The following is a 22327-nucleotide window of genomic DNA, read 5'->3' on the forward strand; positions in this document are numbered from 1 at the left end:
CAAGAGGGTCAGGAACAACATCTCGGTTCTATCACACCCGAATAAATTTGCCCGGCTGGACGAATTTTCGGGGGAGGATAGAGACGAAATGACGGAGCTGGGGGAGACTGCTCCCTCTAGCAACCAGAGAAGCGGTCCCTCTAGCTCAAACGGGATGACAGTTAGTGAGGTACCAAGGCAGATAGTGGTGGTAGGGGATTCCATCATTAGGAGAACAGACAGGGCAATCTGCTATCGGGACCGCGATCGCCACACGGTTTGTTGCCGGCCAGGCACGGCACATCGCGGACCGAGTCGACAGATTGTTGGGAGGGGCTGGGAGCAACCTGGCGGTCTTGGTGCACATCGGCAAAGGTAGGTGGGATGTCCTCAAGAAAGAGTATAGGGAATTAGATAAGAAATTAAAGGCGAGGACATCTAGGATAATTTTCTCCGAAATATTACCAGTGCCACGCGCTAGCCCAGGGAGATCAGGGAGGTAAATGTGTGACTTAAGGACTGGTGTAGGAAAGAGGGATTCGTGTTCATGGAACACTGGGCGGACTTCTCGGTCAGGCGCCATCTTTTTTGCCGTGATGGATTGCACCTGAATGAGGAGGGGGCTGCGGTGCTAGGGGGAAGGATGGTTAGAGGGTTGGAGGAGATTTTAAACTAGGTGACGGGGGTGGGGGTAGCAAGACATTATGGGACCATCAGGGAGAGAAGCTGGATTGGGACCAGAAATCATATGGGGGAAGGAGAAGGGGGGAGGCCAGAGACAGACAATGACCTGGGGCATAACGAGGGTATAATCGGGATAACTTCCAGGGTGCATCAGGAATGTCATGTAATAAAATGTCATGTAATAAGTCACGTTACCCCATTACAGTTCTTAGGTACAGATGATCTTAGTATATGGGAAGGAGTGAAGGACAGAGGAAGAATTCCCAAAACTGTAAATAGGTCAGGCAGTGTGCATGGTGGAGAGTCTATTGAAGGGGAAAGAGGAAGCTAGTAAAGAATTCAAATGGGTCTCGGGGTGAAACTTAACATAATGTTAGAGCCATACCTAAAAATAAACATAAATTAAAATGCTTACTGGCTAATGCAAGAAGCTTAGTGAATAAAATCGGGGAGCTAGAAACGGTGATCAGTATGAACGATTACGACATCATTGGTATTACAGAAACATGGTGTAATGAGACGCAGGACTAGGCATTAGACATGGAGGGATATACACTCTACAGGAAAGACCAGGAAAATAGAAGGGGCGGGGGTGTGCCTATATGTAAATAATAACATCATGTGAGAAAAAAATGAGCACAGATCTAGAAGAAGAAAACTTGGAGGCAGTGTGGGCGGAGATAACCGACAATAATAATAAAACTAAATTATAATAGGGGTATGCTATAGACCACCAAACATAAATGAAAGGGAAGAGTAAATCAAACAATCATCAAATCAAGGTCAGGTATTAATTATGGGGGATTTTAATTTACCCGACATTGATTGGGAAAACGAAACCTGTAAATCAGCAAGAAGCAATGGGTTCTTAAGCTTACTTAAAGATCAGTTTATTACACAAATGGTAGAAGCTCCAACTCGTGATGAGGCACTCTTGGACTTAGTATTAACAAATAAAATAAGTTTCAAACACAAAAGTAATTGAACAATTAGGGAACAGTGATCACAATATGGTTTCACTGGAAATCAACTTCAGTAAATTACATCAAAAAGGATCTGCAAAAATACTAAACTTCAGAAAAGCAAACTTTGAATTATTCAGGGAAGCCCTTAAAGGAATTGGGTGGGAAACTTTTATGGAGGGAAAAAAAAGGAGGAAATGTGGGATACTCTAAAAAAGGCGCTTGATTCACTAACTATTAAATACATTCCTAAAGTAAATAAAGGTAATTTCAATTTAAAAAAAAGCCACCATGGTTGGACAAAAAAGTAAGGTCAGCTATAAACAATAAAACAAGAGCATTTCAATTCTATAAAAATAACTTGAATGAGGAGGCGTTCGCAAAATACAAAGAATCAAACAAAACTTGTAAAGGGATAATCAAAGCAGCTAAAAAATTATATGAAGAGCGCCACTGAAAGCAAAACCAACCCAAATAAGTTCTTTAAATACATAAATAGTAAACTTTAATTAAGGAAAACAGGCCCATTAACTGATGTTAGTGGAAAAAGTGTTACTGAGGACAAGGGAAAAGCAAAACTGTTAAGTGAGTTCATCTCATCAGTATTTACTAAGGGAGAGCAGACAGTGGAACGAACATCTACCACAAACGGGACAAATAAGCCAGATCTCATTGTGGATTTCACGCCGAAGGAAATAATACTGAGGCTAAGCAAACTCAAAACAAATAAATCACTTGGGCCAGATGGGATTCATCTGAGGGTATTAATGGAATTAAGGGATGAACTAGCTACCCCCCTACATTATATCTTTAGCAAGTCACTATCGTCAGGTATAGTACCAAAAGATTGGAGAATAGTAGAGGTAGTGCCAATATTCAAAAAAGGAAGATCCCGCTAATTACAGACCCGTTAGTTTTAACATCAATAGTGGGTAAACTATTTGAAGGATTTTTAAGGGATGGTATCCAGGAATATTTAGACAATCACCATCTACTCAGTAGTAACCAACATGGGTTCGTGAAAAATCGTTCATGCCAAACTAATCTACTAGGGTTCTATGAAGAGGTTAGCAAAAACCTTGATAATGGAAATGCTATATATGTGATTTTCCTAGATTTCGCTAAAGCATTTGATACTGTCCCACACAAGAGGTTGATTAATAAAATGGAGAACCTGGGATTGGGTGGAAATATCTGCAGGGTTTGGTTTAAGGGCCCATTTTATTTAACATTTTTATTAACGATATTGGGACGGGGTTACTCAGCAATGTATCCATCTTTGCGGACGATACAAAACTTAGCAAAGTCATCAAATCATCAGAAGAGGTCACCATGCTCCAAAATGATCTTGCAATTCTAGATGAGTGGGCAAAAAAGTGGAAGATGAGGTTCAATGTAGATAAATGTAAGGTTATGCACCTTGAGAGACACAACCAGTGTGCTAGTTATAACCTTAGTGGAGAGGAACTGGGTAATTCCGTACTTGAAAAGGATCTAGGAGTCCAAATAGAAAGCAAACTGGGATGTAGTGCCCATTGTAATGTAGCTACAAAAAAGGCCAATAAAATTTTAGCATGTATTAAAAGGGGAATGGAAACTAGGGACTCAAGGGTAATTATGCCACTGTATAAAGCATTGGTAAGACCTCACCTTGAATACGGAGTGCATTTCTGGGCCCCACACTATAAAAAGGACATCATAGAATTAGAAAAAATCCAAAGACGAGCAACAAAGCTTATTAGGGGAATGGAGAATTTAAGCAAGTTGGGTGTCACACGCAGCGGAGCGCGGCATGTACATTACTCACCCGTCCGCTCCCGCCGTCGGCTAGCGTGTTGCAGGCTCCGGCCTGGGTAGCGGGCAGCGGCGGTCTAGTGTGGGGACGGCAGCAGGGGGTTTCCGTGCGGCACAGGCGACATGTGTCATTGGCGGCGCCGGGAGGCCGGCGTCGCCATCTTGCTTCATGGCGGGCAGCAGATTGGCCCAGGTCTGAGGTCTCCGCCCATACTGCTCTGACAGCCAATGGCAGCCGCCCTCTTGGGATATAGGGGATCTGCCTAGGGCTGTTCAGAGTCAGTACAAAGAGTCTCTAGAGTCATTCCCAGCTGACTCCTGAATCCTGACTCTTCTCTCCTGACTTTGGTGCCTTGCTCTCTGCGCCCTGTTGCTGGAAAGGTTGCCTTCTGACCCCATCGCTGCAAGTCCTGCCTAGCTCCAGTGTCTGCTCGTATCCCTGAGCTACCCGGCATCTCAATAGTCCTCTCATCCAGTGATTCATTACCCATCATCTTTCTGCCTTCAGGATCCATTTCATCTGCCATCAATATCATTCTCTTTCCGGATCATTATAGTCTTCAATTCCCTCCTGTCATTGACTTTTTCGTTGCACAGAACTGTTTACTTCTTTTCAAGTATCGTGCTGGACTCTAATGTATTTACCCCTAACTGCCACTTAAAGAAAGTATTTGAGTGAAGTTATCATTTATGAAATCGATTATTAAACCTGCACGCTTCAATCCTTCTTCCTCTGGTCTGCCTCCAGTTCCTGTGCACCACACAACTCCATCCAGCCCATCACCCGTGACAGTGGGACTATTTACATTGGAAAAGAGACGTTTAAGGGGGGACATGCTCAACATGTACAAGTACTGTATATCAGGGGCCAATATAAGGAACTGTCACACATCCTCTTTTCTACTAGAAAGGAATCTAGGACGCGAGGGCATGAGTACAGATTAGTAGAAAAAAGATTACGTTCAGCTAGTAGAAAGAATTTCTTTACAGTCAGAACAGTCAAACTCTGGAACTCTCTTCCCGGAGAGGTTGTGACGGCTGGCACAATAAATGCGTTCAAGACAAAGTTGGACAAACATTTACTGGATAAAAACATCCATGGGTACAATTAAGAAATATAATCTGTCTGTAAAATATCAGAACCTACCAAATCAGCAATGGATAATCTATACTAGGTTGAACTAGATGGACGCAAGTCTTTTTTCAGCCTTAACTACTATGTAACTATGTACTTTAGTGCCTGGAACCACTGACTCTTCAGATGGGGAAGGTAATGATAATGACGCTGACACTTCTGATGGTGATCCGGAGGTGAGGGAGGCTACTGGCAAGGCGGTAAATGTTACCGACCTTATAAAAGCCATTAGGGCAGTCCTCCTATCTGAGGAGGGGGAACCAGCACCCGTGGTGCAGAAAGTGGATGTGTTTAAATCACGCAAGGTGATTAAAGCTGAACTCCCCCATTCAGACCACTTAATAGCAATTAGAATGGAGATATGGAAAAACTCCAGGGAAGAAATTTCCAATTCCTAAAAGAGTAACTAGTATATACCCTTTACTGGTGGAAGACTGTAAGCTGTGGGAGACCCCACCTCCCGTGGAGTTCCAAGTGACCAGGCTGGTTAAACCATCAGTGCTTCCAGTAATGTCAACTGCCTCCTTGAAGGACGTCCCTGACATATTTTCCATGGCAGGGGTGGTTAACAGACCCACTATTGCTGCATCCTGGGCCGCAAGGGCCATTCAGGATTGGTTGAAGGTGATATGAGGATGAGCTCCCTGTGGAGGTTTCGGAGGAATGCTCTGCATGTCTATCACATGTGCAGCAGGTAGTGGCATATATCACGGAAGCCATGATTGGTGCCGGACAACTAATTCTCTGCAGTATCGGTGCTTGCCAGGCGCATACTTTGGTTGCGTTCCTGGAAAGTGGACACCGAATTCATAAAGGCCCTGGAGGTCTAACCCTTTGCAGGGGAAGTTTTGTTCGGTGAAGAGCTAAACAAAATAGTAGCTTCTTTGGCAGCAGCCAAAAAGGGCATGCTTGCCCTCAGCTTCTACATCCTCTCGGCTTAAGGTCAGTTCCTTTTTGTCCGAAAGGTATTTGCTTGGGCTTAGCAGATTTGGCCTGGTTAGCCTTCTGCCAGAGACAGCCCTGGGCAACCAGATAGGCTGCCCCAAAAACTGATAAGCCTGCTGCATGGCCGGGGCGGGAGGCCGACTTCTCTTCTTCTACGTGGAGTGGCTCAAGACGTCATCAGACGCTTGGGTGTGCGAAGTAGTGATCCATGGCCAAAACTTGCCCACAAAGTTACCCAAAGACCCACGGAAAATGTCCTGCTTACATCTGGTAGTGGAGTCCTTACTACAATCCAAGATGGTAGTGCCTGTACCTCAGTACCAGCGAGGCCAGGGGTATTATTCCCCCTATTCTTGGTTCCAAAACCAAACAGGACATTCAGGCCTATTATGAACAAACCAGTGAAAGTGTCCAAGTTCCGCATGGAAACGCTCAGGTCCATTGTACTGGCAATGAAACCAGGGGACTATATGGTGTCTCTAGACATCCAGGATGCGTACTTACATGTCTCGATTGCAAACCACAGGAATTTTTGATGGGACAATGCAATGATTAACAATTTGTGGCTCTCCCTTTCGGGTTAGCCCACGGCCCCCAGGGTCTTCACAAAGATAATGGCCGTGGTGACTGCATCTCTGAGCTGCCAAGGGGTCAGAGTCCTCCCATACTTGGACGACCTGCTCATTCTGGCCTTGAGAAAGCTGGGTAACCAGTGAAACACGTGTCGGTTAAATGTCAACTGAAATGTCTACTGAAATGTCTGTCAGCTAAATGTTGATTGTGTGTCGGCATAGGAGAAAAATAGCATAAAATTTCCAAAGTAAAATATTGATTTTTTTTTTTTTTTTTCAGCAGAAGGCAGCAAATACTCACAAATAGGAGTTATGTTATGTTGGATATGAGATGCTGTTCATGTTAGGAGACCTATAGGAGTTGAAACACCTAGCACAAAAAATTTTTTGCCACCTAGCATAAAATATTTGACAGGTGATATTTAAGTGTTTTGGGTCTTCCTGCTACAATAATAACAGGAATACCCAATAGACAGCAAAGCCCCTATGTATATTTATGAAGTGTGAGACACACAGGAATATACTATAGATGGTGTGATACACACAGGAACAAGAATATTTGATAGGTGGCAGCTAAGCCATATGCTTGCCTCATGCACAGTATATGGTGTGGTCTGAAACACAATTTTAATTGGACCAATTGAACACTGACACATGTCCCACTAAGTACTGGATATTCTGCCCCTGATAGGTGGGGATAATAACAGAATATCAGGGCTGTGTAACAAACTCCATAGTGTCTCATGTGGAAACTACTAGCCCGGATTCATTATATAATAATAAAGATACAATCCAGGGCTGGTAAACCCTCCATTACGACACCAATCTATGCTGAATAAATTAGACATTTTTCAGAGTGACATTAATATTTTAATACACAATTGTCTTTCTTTATTATCACCTTGATACACAATCTGTGTATGTACGTCTATATGTTTATTTTTTAATTCTTATAAATTTCACTGTTACCTCCCATAAAAAATGTATAAGGGAGTCTTAGAATATTGAACATTAAAAGTTAAATTTTAAAGAAACCTCTTCTTGTGCGTTCCCGAAAACAGTCCCTTTCCTCTTTTTGTATATTGTATAATAACCTCTGACTGTTGGAAACAGCACCCCCACAAATAACAAAAGATATATTCTGGGGATATAAAACCTTCCTAGGTACCTTAAAAATATTAGTGTGCAGGTGTAAACTTGGCTCCCCAAAGGAGCTAATATCTCTCCCAATTTACAGGAGACCCTGTTGAACAATGTTTAATTAACACAGGAGGTCCTTCAGTCCCACGGGTGGTTGATAAATTGGAAGAAATCCGCTCTGGTACCTTCCAGACAGATGACACATCTAGGAGCCTTTATGGACTCTCTCGCCCAGAGATTGATTCTTCCTCCAGAAAAGGGTCAGCAGGTGCAGACAAAATTTCTAACTTTTCTTCGGCTACAGAGGGTTTCTGTTTACCACGCAATGAAAATCCTGGGCCTGATGGTTTGCACGTTTGACATGTACAATTTAATATCGCATCGCATGCCATTTCTAATGGCATGCAATAGTTTATCGCACAGTGCGGGTCTGTGCGCCCGGAAATCGGGTCCCATCGGGTGCAGTTTCATTCTTGCCCCCTGCATAGTCTGATCCTGGCCCGATGGGACGCCTGTCACCAGTCTATATGCTCTCAAATGATGAGCCTCACTTAAGATGGTACTTGTGTATTATCTGGGCGCCCATCGCATTGCATCGCATACCACTAATTAAGGTATGCAATGGGACCCGATTTCCGGGCGCACAGACCCGCACTGTGCGATAAAATATTGCATCGCATGCCATTAGAAATGGCATGCGATGCAATATTAAATTGTACAGGCACCCTGATGGGTGATTACTATGTTAAATGCACCCCCATTGTTAGCACCACCTCCACTATAAACGGTCACCCGAAGCGTGGCGAGCGTAGAGGTATGCGTCCTCCGACCTTTTCATACCCCAACTATCCACGTCAGTGTAGAGTTGATTTTAGATAGTGTAGCGAGCCACTGAGCCCGAAGCGTGGCGAGCACACACGGATTACATGTGAAGTAATCCGTGTCCCCTCGCGGGGCTTGCTGCGTTTTCCACACTTCGACGTGGATAGTGGGGGTATGAAAAGGTCGGAGGACGCTTCCCGCGCCCCTCGCGGGCTTGCTGCGTTCGCCACGCTTCGGTTGGCCGTTGATAGTGGGGGTGGCGTTAACAATGGGGGTGCATTTAACATAGTAATGACCCATCAGGGTGCCTGTACAATTAAAAATCTGGTCCAATTTGGTTGTATCGCATGCGATGCGACCAAAACAGAAAGAGTATTAGATAAGTGGAATAGCCTCCCATCAGAGGTGGTAGAGGCAAATACAGTAGTACAATTTAAACATGCTTGGGATAGGCATATTGATATCTTTACAAAAAAAATAAGGATCAAATATGGTTTGAGGTAACATGTTTATAAAAGCGGCAGACTAGATGGGCCAAGTGGTTCTTATCTGCCGTCAAATTCTATGTTTCTAACTATGTCGTACGATGGAAATCTTGGGCGCCCAGATAATACCCAAGTACCTTCAAGATTTGTGAACTTCCCTTCAGTAGTGGCTGTCTGACTCCCACCTGAGGTTGGAAATGCCCTTTTGGATCCCACAATGGGTGCTCCTTACTACGGATGCAAGCCTACGGGATTGGGGAGCCGTAGTAGAATCCCGATCCTTGCAAGGAAGTTGGTCCAGGAAAGAGTCCAGGTTGTACATAAACCTGTTGGAGCTGCTGGCGGTGTTCAACGCCCTCCTGTTACCCCAGGATCTGCTGCAGGGCTGACCCGTGCAGATAAGGTCGGACAACGGGACTACGGTGGCCTATATAAACCACCAAGGAGGCATGAAAAGTATAAAGGCAATGAGGGAGGTATCCAAGATCCTCCAATGGGCGGAAAGTCACGTGCTGGCCATCTCGGTGGTATTCTTGCCAGGAGTTCAGAAGGACTTCCTGGGTCATCAGGACATTCACGTGGGCGAATGGTCTGTGCACCCAAATGTGTGTTCTCAGATAGTCGAATGATGGGGCACTCTGGACGTGGATCTGATTACTTTCTGGCTCAATCACAAGGTGCCGTTGTTTGGTTAAAGCAGGGCTGGGCAACACCGGCCCTCCAGATGTTGATAAACTACACATCCCAGCATGCATTGCATCAGTTTCAGCATGGCCACATAGCAAAACTAATGCAAAGCATCCTGGGATGTGTAGTTCATTAACATCTGGAGGGCCGGTGTTACCCAGCCCTGGGTTAAAGGGTCAAGGATCCTCTGGCAGCCTTCACGGACGCTCTGTTATCTGCCTTATGTTTATCTGCCAGCGTCTCTTCTTCCTCATGTTCTCAGGAAGTTCAAACAGGATGGAGGAGTGCTCATCGTTGTGGCCCAGACGAGACATTCTCAGATCTAGTGCAGCTGTCAGCTGCTCCTCCTTTTCTGTTACCTCTCCGGATGGATCTAATAGGTCAGGGCCCTTGTCTACATCTGGATCTGAGAAGGCTACATTTGACAGCGTGACTCTTGAGACTGCCTTCCTGAGAAACAAGGGTTTCTTGTCAAAAGTGGCTTGGACTATGCTATGGGCCAGGAAGCCAGCCTCGTCTAGGATTTATTATTGGGTGTGGCACACCTAATTTACCTGTTGTAGGGCAAGATCGCTCAACACAAAGCAATTTAAGGTGGCTAGACTGTTGTCCTTCCTTCAGAATGGTCTGGATAAAGGTCTGCACCTGGCTTCACTGCGGGTACAAGTTTCCACACTATCGGTGTGGTTTCAGCAGCAGCTGGCTACACTTCCTGACGTAAGAATGTTTTTTCAGGGGGTGCTGAGGATTCAGCCCCCATACACTCCCTTGGTTGCTCCGTGGGAATTGTCTGCGGTCCTTTCTTCTTTCAGAGCCACCTTTTTGATCCGTTGGACTCCACTTAAACTGAAATGGCTCACAGTAAAGGTGGTTTTCCTGTTGGCTATGGCATCTGCCAGGAGAGTCTCTGGCCTGGGACATTAGCTTGTTCCCCGTTCCTCATATTCCACAAGGATAGAGCAGTTCTTAGGACTAGACCCTCCCACCTTCCTAAGGTGGTGTCTAAGTTCCATGTGAACCAAGAAATTGTGGTTCTGGCACTAAATTCTTCTAAGTTGTCCTCCAAAGAGAGGTCTTTGGACGTTGAGAGCTCTTTGGATCTATGTTCACAGAACTGAGTCCGATAGGCGTTCAGACGCTTTGTTTATTCTTTATGGGTTCTATAAGAGAAGGGTGGCCTGCTCACAAACAGTCCCTAGTTTGCTGGATCAGGATGGTGATCCAACAGGCTTATGAGAAGGCTAACTTACCATTGGCTTCTTCTATCTCTGCACATTCCACTAGGTCGGTTGGTTCATCGTGGGCTGCTAGGCGGGGTGCCTCCACGGAGCAGCTATGCAAGGCAGCTACGTGGTCCTCGGTCCACATATTTTCTGAAGTTCTATGCCTTTGATACATTTGCTTCCCAGGATGCTGCATTTGGTTGCAAAGTTCTTCTAGCCCCTCAGACATCTTCCCACCCTTAGTGTACTGCTTTGGGACATCCCCGATGTAATCCCTGTGGGACTCAGGAACCCCGAAGAAGAAAAGAGGAGTTATGGTGAACCTACCTTTGGTTAACTCCCTTTCTTTGAGGTTCCTTGGCCCACAGGGCATCCAACCTAGTACGCATGATGTCTGTGGGTATGCGTGCCTGTGTTTTGTGCTTCCTGCACATGGTTACCCTTCCTTATTGGAACCTCTAGCGACGTGAGAGACATCTTGTGGCCATCCAACCAGCTGCCAACCCCATCACATCAATTGGGGTTCTGACCCTCTGTGGCCCCACAGTCTCATTCATTTGAGGACCATTTTGCACTTGCACCGTTGGGACTAGATGACAACTGCCATCAGTGGTAACTATCAGCCAACAGGGCAATCTGAAATGCTCAGTCACCCAATCTTTTCCCCAATATCACCCAGTGGGTCCACTTTATTCAGCCTCTGGTCCAGTCATTGACTTACGTTTTTATTGCATTTTATATAATTTTTTTTGTGTATTTTTTCATTTAATTGCTACATGTGATGTTGTTTTAATTGACATTAAATATTTGGTTGATTATTTCATCAATACCAGCGCCACTTCCTTTCCTTTTTTCTTGGTTACTTTGGGGCTGACTACCCCTTTATTAAGTGGCAGCTCTTGGCAAGGCAACCGTGGTAGCGCCTGTCCATGCACCCTAGGGAGCACATTGCTATCGACTATTTGGAGAACACAGAATACAAATTGATTCAAATATATATAATTTTTAAGCTGCTTCTGTCCTATATTTGCATAGTTTTGCTTATGTTTTGTGTGTGGCCGGACAATGTGAGTCCCAGTTATTTGGGACTAAGGATATTGTACTTTTACAAGTCTACGAGTTTTGGGCCCTATTGAGCTATGCTGATCTGGTGTACACATTAAATTCCGCATCAGTCACCAGGTTCCGTAAGCTGGGAACTCGGCCCAGGTTGTTAACCGAGCCTGCTCTGGCACCAAGTTGATTAGACATAGGATTGCACCTGTGCAGGGCTGTGATACAGCAGCCTAGACAACAACCCGGTCTCTTATGTAAAGGGTTCTCTATGCTTATGTCTTTGGGTAGTCCATTAGTGTCTGGTATCACACATTCCTTGCCATGTGGCTCCCTGATGTACCCCAGATCGAATAGATATTTGCTGCTGTTGATTTTATTAGAACCACTGGATGGTTAATCCTTTGTTTATGGCTACCTTTTTGGCATTGTAATGCAAACCATGGATTGCAAAGGAAGGATCTATAAAAGAGTGGCTTATCTTAAAGTTATAATCGTCTAAGTCCTATCGTCCCCTCCTGAAGTAAACATAGACGTTTCATGTTTTTTTGGGGTGGACTACAGCTGGAAATGGTAAAGTATTACAGTTAAAGTTTGACATGAGTATTTGAAAATTAGTGATCTTTTGTCCATGTCAACCGAATAGTGGTCAGCCTGTTGACTATCGAACTAATGCATGTTGACCCCATGTCCAGATACTCATACATACAAACATATAATTTAACTGGAACATTAATCTTTCCTATTAAAAGGAAGTATTTAAAACTTTTGCAGGATATAGTTGCAAATAAGGCTACACTATTCTATGGCCAGTAGTCAATGATCTGGATTCACCGCTTTTTTCTGTGAATTTTCTTTCTCCAAAAATAATATTCTCTCTCTTCACTGTTCACCGAAAGCAAACAGTGAATACGGACAGTTCTCCGTTTCATACTCGCTGCAATTCACTCGTGTATTTCAATGGGGTTTGGCTCGAATTCACCGAGAGTGTATTCAGTGCTTGTATTCAGTGCTAGAATGGAGAACTGCTTTCTCCGTGATTTTCACAGAGATTCACCATTTTGCATTTGAAATTTTTTAAGGTGAACTGGAATGTGTTCTTTTAAAATTAAAGTTTTTATTTATTTTTTTTGGTGTAAAAAAAAAATCAATAATTTTATTTTATTTTTCGTCCACTAGGGGGCACAGGAATTCACACTGAGTATGAGAGGGGAGGTAGCAGAGCGTGCACCAAAGGGTTACAAAAATTTACCCAGCATGCTCCCTGCCTCCCTTATCCCCCATACCCCGCTCCCTGACCCTGGGTCACCAGTTTTTTCTTTGGTGCCAAGGAGAGCAGGCACCATTAACGGCTGTTCGAACAGCCTTGGGTTACAGAGCTGCCGAGGCAGGTGCTCTTTTAGTGAGTCACCGGTAGTGCAGCTCCATCACCCGGCTGCGGCGATGGCAGCACCGGTGACTGGGCTGGGGACTTTCATAGCGGGACCATCTGAAGGCTCCTGCCGGCTGCGCTCCATCCCCGGGCAGGTAAGCGGCGGGGCCCTGCATGCAGGGAGCTGCGTCTAGCGGCAGATCCCCCCACCCCCTGTGTATGGGAGTCAGTGGGGGGGCAGGCAGTGTGGGTCTGGCTGGTCCACCCTTCCACTAGACCACCAGGGACAGTTTATCAGGCTATGTCCCGGGGGTTGGTGCCTGAGGGGGAGTGATGGACGGCCTGAGGTCCCTCCCCCACCCCTGGGGAAGTGCTGGGAGCTTGCTCTCTGATCGCCCCAGGTGTCCTAGCTCCTCCTTTATATAGCAGCAGCCATTGTGGCACATGCTGGGTACAGAGACGGAGGCTGCTAGGATTTCTCCCCCACACCTTGCTCCTGGAGCCTGGTTTATGGTAGTTTTCTCCTCTCCTGCTGCTGGCTGGATTGTTAAGCTGTGCTACTCTCCTTTCCTGTGTGTGGAAAGTTGAGCTGTCACCATACATGGTATATGCTTATGCATATACTTTGTCTAATTTTCAGCTTGATGAATTGTTAAGTGTATTTGCCCTTAGCAAATTGCTTTACTAAGCTTTATGTGTAAGGCTGCAAGTGTATTAGTGGCCCTGGCCTTTCATATATAGGAACACTTGCTTCTTTTGTGTCAGGGCTGTAACTGATGATTTTTTTTTTTTTTGTCTTTTTTCACGGTCAGTAAGCCTAAGGCGAAACCTGACAAGGAGGCTCCATCTCCAATGCGGCGTACCTGTAGGGTATATGTGGACATACTCTCTCCGCAGGTGTTTGGCGCTTGAAGCTAATTTTCTGTCGTTGCCTCCTCCCCAGCAGGAACCGGCCTGGGCTTCGACGCTGACACCGGTAATGACGCAGCTTGTTGACGGCTTTTCAGCACCACCTGCGCCCCTGCCCCCTATTGCAGCGGCCAGCGCCAGTGTTGGGGCATCTTCTTCTTCTGTAGAGCCCCCTTGGGTGCAAGCCTTTGCGCAGTCTGTGCAGGGGTTGACTGCTACTCTGGCAGGCAGGGATTCCAGGAGGCAGCCTAGGCAACTGAGTCCTGCTTCTGTTTCTGCGGATGATTCTGATTCCGTCTCGGGGGAATTGTGGCTCTTTGGATGCGGAATCCACAGTTGCCGACGACATTTTGTCTTCCGTGGAGGTAGTCAGTGGTGCGGGAGGTTAAAGCAGTCATTCAGATGGAGGATGAGGCTCCTGCCCCTAAAATTAAGGCCCCGCTTTTTAAGCCTCTTAAGAAGGTATCGGTCCAGTTCCCGCCTTCTGCCCCTATGGAGGATTTATTGGAGACTGCGTGGTCTCAGCCGTCTAAACGGTTCCAGCTTTCCAAGCGCCTTACTACGTTTTATCCTGTTCCTCCCACGGAGAGGGCTAAGTGGGAAAATCCTCCAACTGTGGATGCTCATGTCACGCGACTAGTTCGCACCTCAGTACTGCCCATTCTGGATTCTTCATCTTTGAAGGACCCCTTTGATAGGAAGTTGGAGAATTTTCTCAGGACTGCGTATTCGCAGGTGGGGGCCATAACGCGTCCAACTCTTGCCGCAGCATGGGTTGCCAAAGCAGTGTCCGAGTGAGCGAGCAAATTGGAGAGGGGTTTGTCCAACGGCACTAGTCGTAGGTCGCTGCTAGCTCACGTTCAGAACATACAAAAGGCTAGTTTATATTTGGGGGAGGCTGCTCTGGAGTTCTGGCCTCTAAGGCCTCAGCTGCCACTTAGTTCTGTGGCTAAGATCCTGGCGTGCAGATAACAAGTCTAAGAAAGAGTTAGAGCAGGCATTTCCAACTACAGTCCTCAAGGCACACCAACGGTGCAGGTTTCAGTGATATCCAGGCTTCAGCACAGATGGTTTAATCAGAATCCATCAGATACTAATTAAGTCACCTGTGCTCAAGCCTGGATATCTACAAAACCTGCACTGTTGGTGTTTAGAAAAATTTATACATATCTCAGTATCAGGCGCTGAAAGGTTCAACAACAGATATCCATTCCCCTCCGTTTGGATCATTTCACCTGAGTACCACCTGCCTGACCCGGAGGAGACACGCCGAAGTGGTGAGAAGCTGAGACTTGTGAGTTTGCCCCGGGACTTATTCGCTTGAGCCTATTTTGAACTGGCACTCAGTTCTAACCATTCGGTAATTGTTACTCCTTCCGAGCCAGAAAGAAAGGCTCTGCATGGATTCTTTTTAACACTGTATTGTCATTGTGGATGTGCTGGGAGGATCTGATTGTGACCTGCCAAGCATCATTTGTTTGTTAACTGGTGTGAATTAAAGTTTGTATGTACATAACTGTACTTCACTATATTCACCCATTTATTTTTCATATGCACCATATCCAAACGGAGGGGAATGGATATCTGTTGTTGAACCTTTCAGCGCCTGATACTGAGATATGTATAAATTTTTCTAAACACTGTTGCATTTTAAGGGTTAAGGGAAACACCCTGTATACATAGATTTGTTTGGCTGCTGAGCGCACTGTTGGTGGACATTCCACACCTTGACCTACATTGCACTGTTGGTGTGCCTTGAGGACCGTGGTTGGGAATGCCTGCGTTAGAGGCTCTCCCTTTTCATGGAGATACTCTTTTTGGTCCCAAGTTGGACAAGAATGTGACTACACTGGCGGCGTCTAATGCTGGGTACACACCAAAACGATTTTGGCACAATCCCATCAATCTGGATCCAATTCAGACTGATTGGATGCAGATTTGGTCAAAATAGTTTGGTTGGATCTGAATTGGATCCGAATCCGATCCTACCTGCTGCAGGTAGGATCTGTAAAAGATCCATTCATCTGAATATAGAGGGGATCGGATTGTATGCAAATCTTATGCAAATTGCATGCAAATCGTATGCAAATTGTACGATCCGATTTGCATCCAATCCAAATAGTTTTGGTGTGTACCCAGCATAAGTCTGCGTTCTTGCCCTCTGCAGCACCCCCGCGACAGAAGACCTTGTTTCGGTCCTTTCTGCCCCAGGGCAAAGGCAGAGATCAGCCTAGCTCTGGATTTCCCTTGGCCACTAAGGCAACCAAACCCCGCTCCAAGCAGCCCTGGGCTACCAGACGTCCAGCGGCTAAGCAGAATGACAAGCCTGCAGCCTGACGGGGCGAGCCCCCACCCGGGGGATCCCAGGGTGGGAGGCAGTCTTCTGTCCTTTGCACTGGGTTGGTGGGACTGATGCTTGGGTCGCCAGGGGCTACGCCCTGACGTTCCGATTCCCCCCATCTCAGCGTTTTTTCGCACGGGTCTCCCAAAGGATCCAGCGAAACAACACGCGCTACAGCTTTCTATCCGCTCTCTTTTGGACTCGAACATCATTGTTCCAGTTCCTCAGGAACAGAGGTGTCAGAGGTTCTACACCACCCTATTCCTGATCGACAAGCCGGATGGTTCTCACCCCCTATCCTAAATCTGAAATCGCTCAGTGTTTTTCTGCGAGTGCAGAAGCTTCGTGTGGTCTCTTCGTTCGATCATTCTCTCACTGGAACCAGGGGACTTCATGGCCTCGCTGGATATACAGGATGCGTAACTGCACATCCCCATCCGACAGGACCATCAGCGCTTTCTGAGGTTTGCGCTTCAGGATGAACACTTTCAGTACAGGGCGCTGCTTTTTGGTCTATCCACTGCTCCCAGGGTGTTCACCAAAGTGATGGCGGTCATGGCTGCACATTTGCACCGGCTGGGGGTTTGGATGATTCCATACCTGGACGACCTCCTGATTTTGGCAAAATCCCCAGACCAGCTTCAGAGTAATTTGCAGTTGGCGGTTATGCTTCTATTATCTCACGGCTGGAAGATAAACTGGAGGAAATCGTTTTACTCCTTCCCTTCCTTGGGAGCTCTGCTGGACAGTCTGGCGGGAGTGGATCTTGTCCTCCGGAAGATACACTCTCTGCAACAGAGAAAGATTCACTCTCTTCTAGGTCACAGAAGGGTGTCCGTACACAAGTGTATGGTGTTGTTGGGCTCTATGGTGGCTTCCTTCGACATGGTAGAGTATGCGCAGTTCCACTCTGTCAGTGGACAGATCATACTTGTCTAAGGAGTCAATTGATCACGCTGCCCCTGGAGGTTCGCCTGTCTCTCACATGGTGGTTAAAGGCAACCAACTTGTCTCAGGGCCACCCATTTTGCATTCCAACCTGGGTCTTGATTACCACGGATGCCAGCCTAAGGGGCTGGGGAGCGGTCTGCAACTCTCAATCTGTTCAGGGTCGCTGGACTGCTCAGGAGAGTCGCCTTCCGATCAATTTCCTGGAATTGAGAGCAATCCTTCTGGCTCTTCAGAGTTTGGGGTCCCTCATCCGAGGGTGCCCAGTAAAGATCCAGTCCGCCAACACCACAACCGTGGCTTATATCAACAGGCAGGGCAGGACACGCAGCAAAGGAGCAATGAAGGAGGTCTCCAAAATCTTCAGGTGGGCGGTGAAGCATATTCCGGTGATTTCTGCAGTCTTCATCCCAGGGGTTCTCAATTGGGAGGCAGACTTTTTAAGTCGTCAGGACATCAACGCAGGGAATGGGAGAGTCATCCAGATGTGTTCGAGTGGCTGGCTGGACGTTTGATTTGGACAATGGGGGGGTGCTGGACATAGATCTGTTGGTGTCCAGACACAATTTCAAAGTTCCCCGATACGGCTCACGGACAAAGGACCCCAGAGCTTTTCTAGTAGACGCTCTCACGGCGCCTTGGCCATTCCGTCTCGTTTATGCATTCCCCCCATTTCAGCTTCTACTTTGCCTTCTGCCGAAGTTCAAAAAGGATTGAGGAATGATGATCCTAGTGGCCCCAGATTGGCCCCGTCGAGGTTGGTACGCAGATCTAAGGAACCTGTCTGTGGCGTTTCTTCTGAGACTGCCTTTACGTCCAGATCTTGTTTCTTATGGTCCGTTCCTACACCCGGACCTGAGCCGCCTGGCTTTGACGGGCTGGCTGTTGAGATATCCCTCTTGAGGGATAAGGGTTTCTCGCCAGAGGTCATCCATACCATGTTGCATGCTAGGAAGCCTTCTTCAGCATGAATTTACTAAAAGACTTATTTCTCTTGGTGTTTGTCTAGAGGTTTCTGACCTAGACTCTTTTTTGAATTTCTCGCCTGTTTGCATTTCTTCAGGCGGGCCTTGATCTAGGTTTGCGCCTGTCATCATTAAAGGTACAGGTGTCAGCCTTGTCGATCCTGTTTCAAAGGAAGTTAGCTTTCATTCCGGATGTAAGGACTTTTTCCAGGGGGTTCTTCATGTCCAGCCTCCAGTGATCCCACCAGTAGCTCCGTGGGATCTATCTTTGGTTCTCTGGGCGCTTCAATCACCTCCTTTTGAGCCTCTGGAGGAGGTGGATCTGAAGTGGTTCTCCGGGAAGGTGGCCTTCCTCTTGGCTATTTTCTTCTGCACAAAGGGTATCCGACCTAAGTGCATTATCATGGAGAACACCTTTTCTGGTATTCCACCCTGACAGGGCGGTTCTTCGTACCAAACTGGATTTTCTTCCAAAGGTGGTGTCTAAATTTCACCTTAACCAGGAGATTGTAGTGCCTTCTTTTCCAGGGGCTTCTCTTGATGTAGTCCGTGCATTGCAAATTTATCTTCGCAGGACTAAGGCGACTCGTAAATCGGATTCACTGTTTGTTCTTTGAGGCCAATAAGCGGGGCTTGCCCGCTTCCAAACAGTCCTTAGCGAGATGGCTCAGATCAGTGGTTCGTCAAGCGTATCTTTCTGTGCAGATTACTCCCCCAGAGGGGGTTACTGCACATTCTACCAGGTCTGTGGGTACATCCTGGGCCGCTAGTCGAGGTGCCTCGGCGGAACAGCTCTGTAAGGTGGCTACTTGGTCCTCCTCCCCGACCTTTATCAAGTTTTATGCTTTTGATACCTTTGCATCGGCTGATGCACAGTTTTGTAGACATGTTCTTTCCTCAGTCCAGGAGCGTCCCTCACCCGTGAGCGGACAGCTTTAGGACATCCCAGCGTGAATTCCTGTGCACCCTAGTGGATGAAAAAGAAAATAGGATTTATGGTCTTACCTTGATAAATCCCTTTCTTTGAGTCCATAGGGGGCACAGGACGCCCTGCCAGACGCACCTTGTAGCGGGCTTCCTATGTAGGGAAGTTCCATGGCTCTAGGCCCTGTATGCTGTGTGTGTGTGTGTGTGTGTGTGTGTGTGTGCGCGCGCGCGCTCTTCCTTCTTCTCTGGCTCTGCTACTACCTTGGGCTTGCTAACGAAACTGGTGACCCAGAGTCAGGGGGCGGGTTATGGGGGAGAAGGGAGGCAGCATGCTGGGTACATTTTTGTGACCCTTTGGTGCACGCTCTGCTACCTCACCTCTCATACCCAGCATGAATTCCTGTGCCCCCTATGGACTCAAAGAAAGGGATTTATCAAGGTAAGACCATAAATCCTATTATTTGAAGGGTCTTGCTATTTGTTTTGTTAAACTTGCTGCATATGATTATATAATTTTTGTTTTACAGATGATGTCAGCAAGGGGGATGGGGAGCCACTCATTAATTTTCAATGCGATTGGTCCCACTCATTAAATATGCACGAGCTGGACCAGCGCAGTGCTCCCTCTCCTCCCTGCTGCTCTGTGCTCTGCTCTGATGGTGAATTTTAATGGCGAATGCCCTATGGAGCCGGGAGGACAGCAGAAGGCAGGGTGGCTGCATACGGCTTTCGCCGTTAAATTTGCCATTAGGGGAAGCGAACCCCTGACACGTTGAATAGGGGGAGAGGGAGGGCTGGCTGCGAATCCTCCAGCCATCCTAAACAGGATTCGCTGCACATAGGCCTGTATTCAATGCTGGCGTTCACTAAGTGTCTGCATTATTCGAGACATATTCTGGACATACTGTACCATGTTCACTCTGTAGGAGTAGAAGTTGTAGGTGCACCATGTTTTGTATCTTTGGGATAATTTTTGTATTTTTTTAAAAATGCATCTTTTTCTTTATTCCATCCTTCTCCTATGGAGAACAGGAAAGGCTTATTGTGTAGTACAGTATGGTAGACAAATGTCAGTAGTAGGGATGCCAATCCCGGGGCATTTTTTCAATCCCGGGATTCGGGATTGAAAAATGCTCAATCCCGGGATTGGCTTCCCTACTTCTACCTCTCTGTATAGCGAATGGTCATAGTATATAAGTGCAATGTTACATCTGACCTGCAGATTACAGTAATACACTATCTGTTTCTACATACGCACAGAGTCACGATCAGCCGTTCTCCGGGACTATATATTTATTCATTGTGAGCGCTGGGTGGGGGGCGGGTGGCCGGCCGTGAGCGCTGGGCGGGCGGGTGGGTGGCCGAGGCGGATGTGCGGCTGTGCCCTGCGCAGCGTGACCTCACAGCGTGACTTCGTCACGCAGCGCACTGTGGAGTATGGGAGAATTTAGCCGGGCAGCGTCTGAGTGCTCAGACGCTGCCCGGCATTAAACTGCGCATGCGCAGTTTAATCCCGAAATCCCGGGATTGGAAATTCCAATCCCGGGATTGAAATCCCGGCGTTTTGGGGGCCAAATCCTGGGATCCCGCCGATCCCGGGATTGGCCACCCTAGTCAGTAGTGAATAAAAGTTAATAATGTTCACTATATCATCAACAGAAGGTTTCTCTTGTAATTCACAGAAATCAGGTACTCTTTGCCCAGTAGGTAGGAATTCATACCAGCTCCTTGGAGATCATGGTAGAGAGAAGCTTGCAGTATGAAATACTCATCTACTAATACATTTTATCTTAAATGATTTCTTCAGAACGCATCTCATACCTATACTAACTTTATAAATCTATTGTGCACTAGTAATCGGACAAAGTTCAAAGTAATGGGTATCAAGATGATGTGACATGACTTAAAACCTGTAAACAGTAACCCCATCTGGACGGTCAATGAACACTGTATTGGTCTGAAAGGGCTAGGTTGTAGATATACAAATGTATCTTAGCTCATCCATGCTGCAATGCATACTCATTATGGCAAGGATGGTGTGATTTCAGTGTGCCTGCGATTGATGCATATCTATACACTTTTTTTTTTTTTTTTTTTAACTGTATGGCCAATCGCTGGGTGCTACTATTCAAAGCTTGATGCGCCATGAAGCATGCTGCAATGCAGTTTCCTGTGCATATGTATAGTGAGATGAATGAAGCTGGCTACATCTGTAGGAAAAGATATTTACAATTTTTACAAATATTGTAACTATTAGATATTAACAATTGCAAATGTTTATAAATTACATAAAGTGGTGGCCATTAAGAGTCACATTTTAAATTTTGCTTATTTTTGTCTTGCAGTTAAATGGATTGGAGTTGGAAAATCTAGGGAATCAATGATTCGGTGTTTCTGACCCAATTCATGTATGGACCTCATTTGATGATTGTAGAATTTTGACTTGAAAAATGGAAATCAAGGGAAAAGGCATTGGGGCAAACAACCAACCACTTTTTTCTGGACCTATGTACCTGGGATATTAAATGTTATTATACTTAAACATTTTCTGAATGTGTTTGAATCTAAAATGTTCTCCAAACAATCAGTTTAGATATTTGTAACAAACGCACCTTGTGTAAGTGTGCTTTCATAGTTACCTCTACTTCCCCTCTTAGGTAAGATTGTAATGTTGCCACTTCTGTTTTAAATCGTATATTGCTCTGATTTGCCTAAAACAATAGAATATTTGCACGTCCTCCTTTTTAAGGCATTGTTAAAATGTAAAAGGAAAAACAGTAACTTACACTAGGGACCGGTAAATCATTTGAAACTTGTCATGCAAAAATATGTGCCACCAAAATACTAGTCCTTTAAGTAATTTATCTACAGTGGCTTATTTTTTTTTATTTTTTACTGCCTGCTTTCTAAATTTTTAGTTCTCCATCAAATGCTTCTAACAATGAGCTAAGCCTACATACTAGCTTTTAGTTATTGTGCCAATGGAAAGAACCTGTCATACTGCTATGAGTACTTTGGTTAAGAAAATATCTACTTAAATGCTGTACATAAAAATCACAAAAGTCTGCAACTTGAGAAAAGATGTAACCATTCTGTCCTGGGCATTTTTGAATACACATTTTTCAACAAGAAATCGTATAGATGTGTTATTTCTCCTCTTACCTTAGGTACGTTTGCGGAGATCAGTTTGCTCATGCTCGTGTATAGTGTACACATGTGCAATTCATCGTTTCACGTGGTGCACATGCTCCTGTGGCTGTGTCACACGTGGCCTGGAATATTCAAATCCGTGCTGCATATGCATGCAGCGCTACAGATGAAGGAAGACCTATCCTGTACTTGTCATGCTGGAGATGTCGCACATCCATAAATTTATTCTAAAGA

General features: G+C 45.9%; 1 protein-coding gene across 1 annotated transcript in view; it reads left to right on the forward strand.

Annotated features, from left to right (window-relative positions):
* LOC146063734 (adenylosuccinate synthetase isozyme 2) overlaps positions 1–22076 on the forward strand; it is a 257360-nt gene extending 235284 nt beyond the window's left edge. Inside the window, exon 13 of the mRNA XM_083176422.1 lies at positions 21289–22076. Within this exon, the coding sequence (XP_083032548.1) occupies positions 21289–21341 (53 nt within the window). The 3' untranslated portion in view covers positions 21342–22076. The remainder of the gene's footprint in view (positions 1–21288) is intronic.
* Positions 22077–22327: the final 251 nt, after the last annotated feature.

The sequence above is a fragment of the Crinia signifera genome, chromosome 3, assembly GCF_055691185.1.
Source record: "Crinia signifera chromosome 3, ASM5569118v1, whole genome shotgun sequence".
Classification (NCBI taxonomy): domain Eukaryota; kingdom Metazoa; phylum Chordata; class Amphibia; order Anura; family Myobatrachidae; genus Crinia; species Crinia signifera.